The sequence below is a fragment of the Leptosomus discolor genome, chromosome 7 (assembly GCF_034619465.1).
Source record: "Leptosomus discolor isolate bLepDis1 chromosome 7, bLepDis1.hap2, whole genome shotgun sequence".
Classification (NCBI taxonomy): Eukaryota; Metazoa; Chordata; class Aves; order Leptosomiformes; family Leptosomidae; genus Leptosomus; species Leptosomus discolor.
In genome coordinates, this window is record NC_141397.1 from 63,769,464 (window position 1) to 63,781,988 (window position 12,525).

At 52.6% G+C, this 12,525-nt stretch overlaps 1 protein-coding gene across 1 annotated transcript; it reads left to right on the plus strand.

Annotated features, from left to right (window-relative positions):
- Positions 1-1,566: 1,566 nt before the first annotated feature.
- LOC104353111 (caspase recruitment domain-containing protein 8-like) lies at positions 1,567-12,324 on the plus strand. Its single transcript, XM_086468062.1, has 16 exons — positions 1,567-1,595; positions 3,946-3,977; positions 4,228-4,284; positions 4,882-4,932; positions 5,406-5,435; positions 6,243-6,290; positions 6,378-6,421; positions 6,540-6,589; positions 7,366-7,586; positions 7,690-7,940; positions 8,685-8,819; positions 9,116-9,254; positions 9,732-9,785; positions 9,897-9,980; positions 11,149-11,418; positions 12,213-12,324. The coding sequence occupies exons 1-16, from the start codon at positions 1,567-1,569 to the stop codon at positions 12,230-12,232; spliced, it is 1,515 nt and encodes a 504-aa protein (XP_086324188.1). The 3' UTR covers positions 12,233-12,324.
- The last annotated feature ends 201 nt before the right edge of the window (positions 12,325-12,525 follow it).

The following is a 12,525-nucleotide window of genomic DNA, read 5'->3' on the forward strand; positions in this document are numbered from 1 at the left end:
TTATTCTCATTTCTTTTTTATAAGCAGCTCTGCCAGCATCTCAGAGGCAGATCCCGACGTGCCGACTGCAAGGGCGGCATCCAGCATTTTCCCTTCCCAAACTCGCCAGCAGCGTGTGGGGCTGCCCACGGTGTCACTTGCCGGCAGAGGATGGTGGGTGATCATAGAACCACAGAATTATTAGGTTGGAAAACACCACTAAGATCACTAAGTCCAACCATCACCCCAACACCCCTGTGCTCACTAAACCATGTCCCGAAGTGCCACATTAACACGTTTTTTGAACACCTTTGGGCTTGGTGACTCCACTGCCTCCCTGGGCAGCCTGTTCCAATGCTTGACCACTTGGCCAGTGAAGAATTTTTTCCTCATGTGCAACCTAAACCTCCCCTGCCACCACCTGAGGCCATTTGCTCCCATCCTGTCACAACTTGAGGCCATTCCCTCTCGTCCTGATGCCAGGGTGGCCCTGGGTGCCGGCAGTCCTCACCCCCTACCCGCCCACAGGGTTAGCCAAGGGCACCTGCCTGCTGTTCGGCGCTTGGATTCCCATATGGAAACTGCCATAGGTGCCTATGTGCCGGCGTGCCTGACTTGGGGTGCAACCTGCCGCCCCCCAGCAGCGTAGACCATGCAATCCTGCCACCTCTGAGCCCGCAGCCCTTGTGCCCGGGCTGGCAGCTCGGTGCAGCCAGACACCATGTGTGTGCAGAGGCGAGGTATTTTACTGTATATAATGGCATGTACCTATAGACACAAGGTATCTGGTTTGTATATACAATACCCCTATTCTATTCTACTCTATCCTATTCTATTCCACTTTACACTATTCTATTATTGTATTTTATTCTACTTTATCCTGTTCTATTCTACTCTATTCTATTTAATTCTACTTTATGCTATTCTATTTCACTTTACACTATTCTATTATTGTATTTTATCCTACTTTATCCTATTCTGTTCTATTCTACTCTATCCTATTCTATTCTACTTTGCACTATTCTATTATTGTATTTTATTCTGCTTTATCCTATTCTATTCTACTCTATCCTATTCTATTTTATTCTACTTTATCCTATTCTATTCCGCTTTACACTAGTCTATTATAGTATTTTATTCTACTCTACCTTATTCTATTCTACTTTGCACTATTCTATTATTGTATTTTATTCTGCTTTATCCAGTTCTATTCCATTCCACTTTACACTATTCTGTTATTCTATTTTACTCTACTTTATCCTGTTCTACTCCACTTTACACTATTCTACTCTACTCTCTCCCGTTCTACTCCAGTTTGTAACACCCAAGCCGCCCAGCGGATCACCAGTATATATGCATTTAGGCAGGTACACCCTGTATATCTCTCTCTATACTGAGAGCGCGTGTTTATCGGCGCGATATACACCCACAGCCGGGTTCCGGGTGATTGTTACCAGCAGCGGCAGGGGCGTGGCCTCGGGCGCGTGGGCGTGGCCTCGGCGGGGACCGCCCCCTCCCGAGGAGGCGGCGCTTCCCCGCCGGGTCCCGCCGCGCCGCTCCCGCCTCCCGCCTCCCGCCTCCGCCGCGATGTCCCGCCGCGGGCAGGAGCCCGACAGGTGAGCGGGGACGGGGGGGATCGGGAGGGTCCCGGCTGCACACACCCCCCCCCCCCCCCCGCCCCCGCGATGCACCGCCCCTCTTCCCTCCCGCCTCCCGGGGCCTTCCCCAGCATCCCCGGGCCCCCCCCGGGCCTCCCCAGCCCCTATTTTCCCCCTCCCTGCATCCTCCCGATGCACCCCCAGCCCCTCCCCATGCCCCTCTGCACCCCCAACCCCTCCCTATGCCCCTCTACACCCCCAACCCCTCCCCACACCCCCCAGCATCCTCCCCATCCCCCCCCCCCAGCATCCTTCCAGCACCGTCCCCATCCCCCTGCACCATCCCCATCCCCCCGCACCATCCCCATCCCCCAGCATTCTCCTGTCTCCTCCATCCCCCAGCTCCCCCCGTCCTTTTCCACCTCCCCCCCCCCATCATTCCACACCACCCCGCCCCCAGCATCACACCGCCCCCCTCCCCCTTACCTCCTGTATCCCCCCCCCCCTCCGTCTCCCCCCCCCCGCCCCTCCTCGGACCCCAGCGACGGGTCCCAGCGCCGCGCTAGCACCGACCCCAGAGGGTCCTTCTCTCCCCCCCCCCCCCCCCAAAAAAAAAAAAGCCACGGCGGTTTCGAGCCCCAGGGCCCGGCCTTGCACCTGCAGCGGGGGTCCCCGAGCCTCCACCCCCCCCGCTCCCCCGCCCCTTCCCAGCTCGGCATCTTGTCCCTCCGGCAGACAAAAGCGCCGGGCGAGCCAGCGCCGTTCCCGCTCTGCCCCGGCCCCGCTCCGCCCCGGGCTCCGCTCCACCGGCCCCGCTCCGCCCCGGCCCCCCCCCGCTCCACCCCGGTGCCACCCCGGGCATTGGCACAACGAGCGGCAGCTGAGACCGTTTAGAAACCAGCCCCGTTGGAGAGGGGGGGGGGGGGGGTGTGTGTGTGTTTGTTCCCCCACCACCACCTCTCAAGCTGGGGGGGGGGCAGCAGGGGGTCACCCCGCTTTGGTTTGGCTCCAGCGGGGGCTGGGAAATAACCCCCCAGCCGCGCAGCTCTGGCAGGGGTGAAGCTGGCCGTGCCTTTCTTCCCTACTGCCATCAGTTGTGGGCGATGATTTCTTACCCTAAATAGGGCTGGGGTTTTTTTTTGTTTGGCGTTGGGTTGTTTTTTTTTTGTTGTTTTGGGTTTGTTTTTTTTTTTTTTTTTTTCCCTTCCTCCTGAGTGTTTTTTAGCTGGGGAGGAGAGGAAGGCAGCTGTGAGGGGTACGAGCCTGCCGCAGGCAACCCTTATTTAGCAAGCCAGCGCTTGGTGGAAGGGTTGCACAAACGGCCCTTGGCACAGGCGCCGTCTCTGGGGTATATCCAGGCTTTGTCCAAGTCTTGCAGATACTATATCGTTGTTTATTTTATTATTTATTTATTTTTTTTTAAAGATACGGTTTGGAAGCGCAAACCCCTGTTGTGTAATTTCCCATTCGTGCCGGCGAGGAAACCTTTGCCCAGTTTCTCCTGCGTGCCCGACCGTTTTCCCTGCCCTAGACCAACAACCTCTTACAGCTCCAGGCTGTGTGGGAGCATCTGCCGCAGAGCTGCCCTCCCCACAGCCCTTTGCCCAGGGCCCCGCTTGTTCGCCACCCAGTGCCTCAGCCAAACCTGAGGGGGTTTGTTTTCCTGCCTCTACCGTTCCCAACTATCCATTTTTTGTTTTTTAATTCTAAGCATTTGGGCTGCCCCAGCGTGGCGGCAGCTCTGACCCCCGCGGTGATGCTCGCTCGTCCCTGCGGCACCCTTCCTCCGCAGCAGCTGTCACGGTGGCTATTCGGTGGGACCTCAGGGAGGTCGTTGTGGAGCTTGGCGTTGCTCCACAGAAAGATTTCCAGACCTGACCTTTATCCATAAACGATCAAACCGGCGCATTTCCCCTTTTCAAGAGCGAACAGGGGACTGAAGGTCGGTCTGGCTTTGCCACCGGCCACAACTGGGTGATGGGGTCTGTCGGAGTCACCTGCCCCGTCTGAGCCACCGCGTTTCTCTGTGTCGTGCCCTGCTGAAGGAGTCGGGTTGGATTGCTACCAAAACCTGCGGGCGCCCGGCGCAAAAACTCCGGGTTCTTTGCAAAAGGGGCGGGGGGCTTGTGCCGGTGGGAAACGCGCGCGGCAGAGCCAGGCATCCCCGGCAGGGCGAGGGTCAGGGCCATGGGGGGTGTGAGAGAAAATGAGTTCTGAATCACCAACCCCCCCATCCTAAGCGACCTCGTAGCCTCCGGTTCCCTGGCCGAAGGTGGGGAGCGATGGCAGCGGGCAGGGAGGTGGGGAAACGCCCGCTCGGGCGGCGGACTGACGGATCTGCTGATGTATTTCCCGGTTTGTTTTCCAGCGGAGCTGAGTCCCTCTCTTCAGACGAAAAAGGTAACGGCAACTTGGTGAAAGGCAGCGCTTGAAATGGGTTTGTTAGGAGAAATGCCCATCCTTTGGAATGGAAATGACATTTTTACACCTGCTGGCTTAGAAAATGTGGCGTAGTGCCTTAGTTTAACAGATAAGAGTTTTGATGTTTTTATACTGAATTACTTCGCTATCGTTTCCCTCCCTCTGTACAAAACCGCCAAAAGCTGCATCTTTTTCAAGCTGACGCCCCCCGACTGCTTTTCCCTTGCAGAGACGGTGGCCGGCGGTGCGGAGGAGGGAGAGGGCTCGACCGAGGAGCACCCAGAGGGTGAGCACACCCGTGGCCGAGGGCTTTCCCCGCGCGCGGGGGGCCGGCCGGCCTCGCACCCACCGTTTCCCCGCAACGTGATAAAACCACGGGGTAGACCCTGCTGCAGCTCCTCGAGTCACTTGCTTTCCAATACTGGCTTCTCTTCAACTTACGTTTTAAGAACGATTTTTTAAAGCCATGTATGGCCCTTCCTGGTGAGTCCCACCACTGGTGGGACACACCGGCTCCCACCCATGCTTCTCCCACCTGACGTGCATGCCGTGGAAAACCATAATTGAACTGGGTAAACTGGGACGTGCCACTGGCGAAGCTCCAAAATAGTCCCAGGTTGTATCAGACATTAAAATTAAGCATCTGGAACGTCACACCCACCCTTCAGAAGGGCCTGGGTGACCCCAAAAGTCTCCTCTGATGCTGGGCTTTGGTACTCTGGTGCTTCTCTCTGCCTTAGGGCGCCCCAGTATTTTTTCTGCTCTATTATCTAACTTGCTGATCAACCTGGTGTATTGAAGCTTCTCGACGTCTCCTTTTACCTACCTGTGGCATTGCTTTCTTTCACTCTGCCTGTGCCTAACGGGGTGTAATTTTGTTAAGGAGAGGACAGTTCCGAAAACAGCTCCGGCAGCAGCTCGGAAGAGGAGCCAGGTGAGCATCGCGTCGCGATTTCTGCGTTGTCTCCCTTTGGAGAGCGTACGTTCAGTTTAAACCAGCTGCTTTCCATGGGAATAGCCTCGGGGTTATTGTCTGGGACCGTTAATTCAGTGATTGCATGCGGAAAAGCAGGATGGTGGGTTTTATTTTCCCTAGCTGCTCCGTTTTGAGCAGAGCAATAATAGAGGAGCAGCAGCTAATGTTGCTTTAGCCCCGTAGACACAATACGCGCCGATGTTTTTACGCCGCAGTAGTTGTCCAAACACCACGAGCCTATAAATCTACTTAAATGTTGGCAGCAAAAGTGGCAAAACAGGATGGACAGGAGAAGAATTAAAGGAAGCGTTTGCTGTTGATGAAAAGCCGGCGGGTTTGCGCTTACGCGGGTTACACCACCAGCAGTTTATTTGGTTTCAGGCGAGGCCGATAGCCTGTAGTTAAATAATAACAAACCTTTTTCTCATCAGATGCGGAGGAGTCGGATGGAAGAAGGTCGGGTGAGTGCGCTTTCGTTTCGCTCCCCATACCCGCCGTGCGAGGCGAGGGGAAGCCGACGCGGGCGAGGGATGCGCGAGGGCGGTGACGGGCGGCGGCAGGAGCGTGATTTAGTGCTGGCCCAGCCGTCACCTCCACGGCTGTCGGCGAAACGACGCGCTAGAGAGCGTCCCCAGGAAGGGGAGCGGGGCGAGCACGGGGTTGCACGCGCCGTGCGGCGCTCGCCGCCGCCGTTTGCCGACGGAGCTTGGCGCGGGGCGAGGAGACGAGCTCCCCCGCGTCGCTGCAGCCCCGGCTTGGGGGACGCAACCAGGGTGGCCGCGGGGAGGGAGCCAGTGCCCTGGGTGGCGTTTGCCTGGGCCGTTGGCTGCCGCGATGCGGCCGCTGCCTCTCCCGTGGGAGGGTGGTGATGTCCCAGGGGGGTACTTTGGGGTCCGCGGGGAGGGCTGCCGGTGGGGAGGGGAGCAGGAGAGAGGAGCACGCCCGGCAGCCAGCCCTTCCTCACGCTTTGTCACGACACACAACAGCTTTTTGAGGTTTTTTTTTTTAACGCCTGTGACATTTTCCAGCAGTTTGGGCGGGTTCTGAGCTTTTGGCCACAGTCTCAACCTGACGGTCAGCTGCGTCCCCACGCTGTGCAGAGCCTGCGCACGCAGAGCTGCAGGTGTGCGTGCAAGAGCTTAGTCTTAGGAATAGTTTTTTAGGAAGGGGAGGAGATTAAAAGTGGTGGGTTGTCCTTGGTGGACACGGGAGCAGAAACCCGCTGGAGGCTGAGGTATTTGCTACAAACTTCTTTTTTTTTCGTGCAGATGAAGAACAGGAGGAGAAGGAATCGCCACCGCGCTGCAATGAGTCAGGTAGTAACAGATCTCTTGAGTGCTTTTTTTTCCGGAGAGTTTAATTACTTTGGTTTTAATGAGCTGATCTTCCTGTTTTCTCACGAGGAGTGAACTGCCTGCCAGCCTGCGAGCACTGCAGAAATGAAAATGTACGTTTATAAAAAAAACCAACCCAACCCCCATGTTTTGCATGAGGAAATTTGCAGATTGTAATTCTGCTCTCTCATCACTTTTTTAAATATGTATTTATTATTAATCTATTTGTAGGACCAGAAGGAGCAAGTGACCCCTAGGCGACTTTCTGGAGGACAACACGTGTACGGATTTTTTTAATATAATGGGTATACATTTACCTTGTTGTCATCAAGATACTTCTCTCTTCGATTTAAGTGGGAAAAAGACTAACTTGCTGCACAAATACGTTTGGAGTTATACCGGAAGATACCCCCAAATCCTTAAAAATAAACCGTTTAGAGCAGCTGCCCATGCTCCCTGCAGATCCTGGTCCAAGGAAGCTCTCAGGACGGCTTCCCGCCTGCCTCGTCTTGCTGCAGTAATTAACATCAGGCGCATTTTTATGTGCTTAGTTTAGCCCGGACACCCATGAGGGGCCTTGCTCTGCTTCACAGGAATACTCATCCTCCCCATTGGCACTGCCCTTGCATTTTACTTCGGATGCCAGCCTTGTTCTCCCGCTCTCTGGCTTGGAAGTGGTCATCCGTGTGTGATGGTGGTGGTGTCTGTGTGTTGTTTCTGTGAGTCCACTTACAGTGTCGGCTCTGACATTGACGGGAGCTGGGCTGAGCCCTTTGTGTGTGAGCAGCTGCATTGTTTGCAGGAAGCTTTATGCAAAACGTTCATTACAGTTATTTTGACTGCACTGGCTGGGTCCTCCTGGCCGTTTTTTAACACTCCGGTGACAGTTTGAACACAGAGACTGGCGAAAAATAATCGTGGCCTCTGTGCTATTCAGATAAAGCGCTCTGCGCTTGTTGGGAAGGGAGTTTCTCCGTTATCCCTTCCAAACCACGTGGTTATGGTATTTACTAGGTGGTGGAAACTAAACTAACCGGGTCACTCTTGCCCACGGCAGGGTGCAGCTGGACGGAGAGGGGACGTACCAGTGCAGCCTCACGGGCTTGATTTTTGAGGTAACGGGGGCCGTCAAAATCACGTATTCCCTCTTATCCTGGAGCAAATACGCCAGCCTTGTGGAGAAGCCGTGGATCGTGGGCGGCCCCCTCTTCGACGTGCGCTGCGACTCGGCCCCCGCTCTCACCTCCATCCAGTTTCCCCACTCCCTCTGCCTCGGCGGTGAGTGCCGGCCACCGGATCCGGCGGGAGGGCGGGGGGGCGGGGGGGAGGCTGCCGGCTCCCCGGCACGGGAGATGCTGAGGCGGCCCCCGTGTCCCCGCAGATCACGGCGCTGGCCTGGCCTTCAAGGTTTTGCACATCAAAGGCGGGGGCGCAGCCATCGAGCCCTCCGCTGACTACTCGGCCTCGCACGTGAAGTGGCTGGTGAGCTCGCTCTCGCCGGTGGGACCGCTCATCCAGAGCCCGGAGCCGGTGCAGTACCACGGCGCCGTCATCCTCTACAAAGTCGTCGACGAGCATCCCTCCTTATGCTTTCGGGTCTACCTGGCTACGAACAACGACTCCTTTATAAAGGTAGGGCTCATGTCGGGGGCGCAGGGTGGCACGACGTAGAAATACTGTCGGGGCTGGTTATGGGGGTGCTGTGTGGAGGGGTTGTGGCAAGGAGACACTCTTCTCTCGCCCCGGTGTTTGCATGCAATAGTTATATACATATATATATAATATATATAACTATTTTATATATATAAAATATATATAACTATTTTATATATATAAAATATATATAACTATTTTATATATATAAAATATATATAACTATTTTTTATATATATATAATATATATAACTATTTTATATATATATAAAATGAGACTCCCATACCAAAAAGGTCTGTGAGACTCCCATACCTAAAAGGTCTGCCAAGTTAGGATACAATATTTAAGTAATTACGCTGGCCAACACGCTCGCTCACAAGCTGCTGTGGAAAAGAAACGTGTTTGCCACCAAAAATCCACAGAGCTCAGGATTTATACCTTTTATTCGGGTTGCAGACTTCTTCTGTCTTAATTTCACGCACGTAGCCCGAGAGCTGAAGGGGTTTATCTGACGGGTTTTGAGGATGGCGTTGAGTGCGCAGCTTTGTGAGGTTTGCCGTGTGGAACAGGTCGTGGCCATTTCACAGAGGTGGGGCCAGAGAAAAGCCACGTTAGCGCAGGTTTTAAATGTTTAAATTCCTTTACTGAGGAGATAAAATGTTTAAATGTGCGAATGCCTTTACTGAGGCGAGTAACCTTTAAATTGTGTTTTTAAATTTTAGGATATTTCAAGAGATGTAAAACACTCAAATAAGAAATTCATTAAAATTGACAAGCCCCCTGTATGCCACAAATTACTTCAGAAAGGAAAGAGGTATAGATTAGTTTGCGAGCCAGAAGCTGAAATAACTCCAGAGGTAAGTCCCTTACACAACCCTCGTTGCAGCTTCGTTACAAACGTGGTACAAAATGGCTTTTCCTGTACGTTCCTACACTGGCATTAAGGGCGTCTTTCACGTTCATTTGCCATTGCTGCAGAAAGCTTTTGCCTCTTAAAACCCTAAAATTTTAGGATGAAATCCTGATGCTAAAGTCAACAGCAAAACTCTGGGGAGATTGGAGTTGGGCTCAGATCTGTGCCAACAGCCCAATACCTCCTCTTTAGTTTGTGTTTTGGATAAATATTTATTTTTAACGGATTTACGTTGTGTAGGAAATTGAATTTGTTGATGGATCTCTCCTGAAACTAAAAAGTTACATTGAAGTCTATCTGGAGAAACCCGACAACTTCACCTTGTCTTTGGTTGAGCTGGAGTCTGATGCGACCGTGTGGAAGGCAAAACTAAGAGAGAGTGAGTCTTTGGTCTTCCCACGACTAGTTTGTTCCTGCTGAGAAGATGCAGGCGTTGGGGTAGAAGTCAGCCCTTAGATGCACCTAAATTGCTGCTGTTAAAATCGCGACATTTGGAGCCAGAAGTGATAAAAAAGAAAGTGAAGAGCTCCGGGAGGTCGTGTAGTGGCGTAACCTGCGTGATCCCTCGTGAGCAAACAGGCGAAGGCGTCGGGGCTGCGGGGTGTGCGGGAGAACGCTCCGCTTTGGCTTGGCTTGCTGGGAACACAACGCCATCCCTGTTACATAGCCGAGGTGGCGTGCTGCAGCACGTTGGCTAAAAGGGGGGGGGAAAAAATAACCTCATCCTATAAAATCTTAGCTCAGCAGCCGGAATCCACCCACCAGCTTGGGTCTGTGCGCGAGAATGGCCGGGTGGAGGGCGCAGCAGCGGGGATTCCCGCCTCACCTTTCGTTTCCTCTGCAAACTGTTTCCCAGGTGACTGGATACATTACGACCAGAACAAAAACGAGCAGAAAAGAAGCGCAGTCAGTAAGTCCACCTGAGGATGAGGCGGGGTTGCTTCTTCTCCGCGTGTCTCGCTCGCTGTTGGAGCTCAGGGGGTACGAAAGGGGTTAACGTCGCCTCTCCCTTGCTCCTTAGGTGTCAAAAAACGGAAGCCAGCCCTCGGCATTTCAGAGGAAGACCAGCTCTGTAGCAAAAAGCAAAAGACGGGCAATACTGCAGGTAGAGCATTTCTGCATCGGTTAAAATAACATGTTCGGAGGGTGGTTGGTTGGTTGGGTTTTTTTTTGTATCCCGTGAATTGAACCTAGGCTCACTTTTTTTAAAGACTTCCACAAATCTGAGCATGAAATAGAGGAGGAGAAAGCGCTGCTTTGGTCGGTGCAGAATTTGTGCCTACATTTGTACGCTTTGTCATTTAGCGGGTAAGGAAATGGGGGGGGGGAGGGAAATGGCTAGGAAATTTGCTTGGTAAGGGTCAGCTAAAACGGTGTTGTGTTCTAAGGCTGGGAAATAGTGGCTGGCTTTGGAAGAGGTTTCTGCTGTGTGTCTCAGATTTTGCGTTAGGGCTATCTCTCAGGCTGAGTTTTTTTCTGAGAAAAGAAACCAGCTCCAGTTTATTGTTGACATGTGATGTCCTGATGGTCAGAAACGCCTTGTGTCTGGGAGCTCCCACTCAGAAACTACTCATTTACTAATAGTTGGAAAAAAAACAGTAGAAACTGGTTAGTTCTTATAAATTAGATCAATAATTATTAGTTCAATTAGTTCAATAAATAATGAACAAAAAAATCAGCAAAAGGAGCTGTGTAGGTGTTCGTTTATGGGTGCCCGCAGCCACCAGAGGAAGAGCTTCAGTCCCTCAGACCCTCGGTTTTATGTGGAAGCGGTGACACGGAGAAGGACAGCGGCTCAGTCTGTGTAAGAGCACGGGCTGACGCTCCCGAGCCGTATTAATTAAAAGGGAAAATGAGCATCACCTTTATGGAGCAGGTGTCGGTTTTGAGAGCAGGTGGCATCTGAACGTGCCAGGAGGCAGAGAGTGCTTGGCGTGGCCTTAACGTCACACGTCTCATCATCTCTGGGTGCTTTGCAACCTGATGTACCGAGGAAGGTTCTTCTGATGGATGTAGAGCTGCTTATAAATGAGGAAAACCCCTTTTACAGCGGCCAGCATGCAATCAGATGTTGTCATCTTCGTCAGCTAGGCTCCTTAGTCCTTCAGGTGCTTTTCTCCAGCACTTGGCTCTGACCTTGCTGGATAGTCTGCATGATAAGCTCGCCTTCGTTGTATGTCCCGTGGCTGCGTGCAGAACTAATAGTGCACTTTAGTTACGAGTTTAATGAGAAGCACGAGGTTAAATCTGACTTTTGTTCTGTCTCTTTTCAGATGGAATTGAAACAAAAAACTTAACTGATAAACAGCTGCTGGCGATCGCAAAGTTGTTTGATAGGCAGTGGAGAGAAATTGCCATTGAGTGTCTTCAGATGAAAATGAAAGACATTGAGCAGATCCAGGCAACAGAGAAAGATGTGAATATGCAAAAATTTCTGGTGTTAAGCAAGTGGAGAGAGAGAGAACAAAGCAACGGAACTGCCGAGGCTTTGTACAGAAGCCTTCATGAAAAGGTGTCCTACGAGATACTGCAAGCCCTAGAAGGTATCGCCTTCCCGTTCTTGGGTTGCATCACTGTGTTTCAGATGTATTTTAGGAATTTGCATCAGAGGGTTTACCGGATACCTAGTAGGTGTTTTACTACGTAGGTCAAAATTGTCTCCCTTCTGATATTAGCAATGACTTGCTTTCTTGTGGCATTTTTATACTTCCCTTCAGAAACTGATATAAAGGGAATAATATTTTTGCACTGACTGTGTCGAGAGCACTCTCAGCATGACCCGGCCATCACGGCCGAGCTAATCCGTGTTACACACCCAAGACAATTCTTGGTCTTCTCTGGAAGTCCAAAGAAGAGACGTTTGGGTCTTTTCTGTATTTTAGGAACATTAACTAACGCCTTCCCCTGATGGATGGCTTAGGGGTTCGGGCCTGCAGACCCCTGCCTGTGTATGTATTCCCTTACTGCCCCTGGGGGCTCCTGCTCGTTTCTGGGGGACCTTCGGTTCGCCTTCTGCAAACCAGGGCTGTTCTGTGAGCTGAGGACTCAGCCAGCTGAGGGCAACTTCTCTCAAAACCAAAATATATATATATATATATTTTTTTTTCCATAACAGGCAAAACTTTGTTCTTTCTTAATTCTCCCTAAAAGCAACCTGTCTGCAAAGGGTGGAGAGCGGCTCGTGCTCCCTCGCTCCGCTGACCCTCGCAAACCCGTCTGCGCCGTAGCCTTGTGCTGTCTCCTCGGTTTTTAACGCATTTCGCCTTCGGCTTGAATATCGCAGTGACTTCTAGAGACCAGATAATCCGTGGGTGTTTGTGCCTGTTCCTTTCCCCAGGTTTCTCGGCTCAGTGCTGAGCAGGCGAAGCCGCAGCCAGGAGCGCGGTGGGAGCTGCCCCAGCCAGCCCTTACGCCGCCCCGGGATCCCGCTGAGGTGCGGGAAGGAAGATGCGAAGCCTCGTCCCTCAGCGGAAAGGTGAAGCGGGATCTTCACCAGACATGGGAATGAAATTTGGCACCGCCCTACGCCCACGTGAGGCTTTCGGGGGGCGATTACTCACGCGGTGGATCCCGGCATCGCAGCCGGCAGTGCCGGGCTTCACGTACGGGGAAGCCCAACACCCAGCTTTGTCTCGTTTGAGCCAGTCCTG

What these genes read in the sequence shown, in the direction of transcription:
- LOC104353111 (XM_086468062.1), top strand. Translation starts at nt 1,567, where the DNA reads ATGTCCCGCCGCGGGCAGGAGCCCGACAG. An exon ending in GTCGGATGGAAGAAGGTCGG is followed by an intron (nt 5,436 to 6,242) that starts GTGAGTGCGCTT and finishes TTTTTCGTGCAG; the next exon opens with ATGAAGAACAGGAGGAGAAG. An exon ending in GAAGGCAAAACTAAGAGAGA is followed by an intron (nt 9,255 to 9,731) that starts GTGAGTCTTTGG and finishes ACTGTTTCCCAG; the next exon opens with GTGACTGGATACATTACGAC.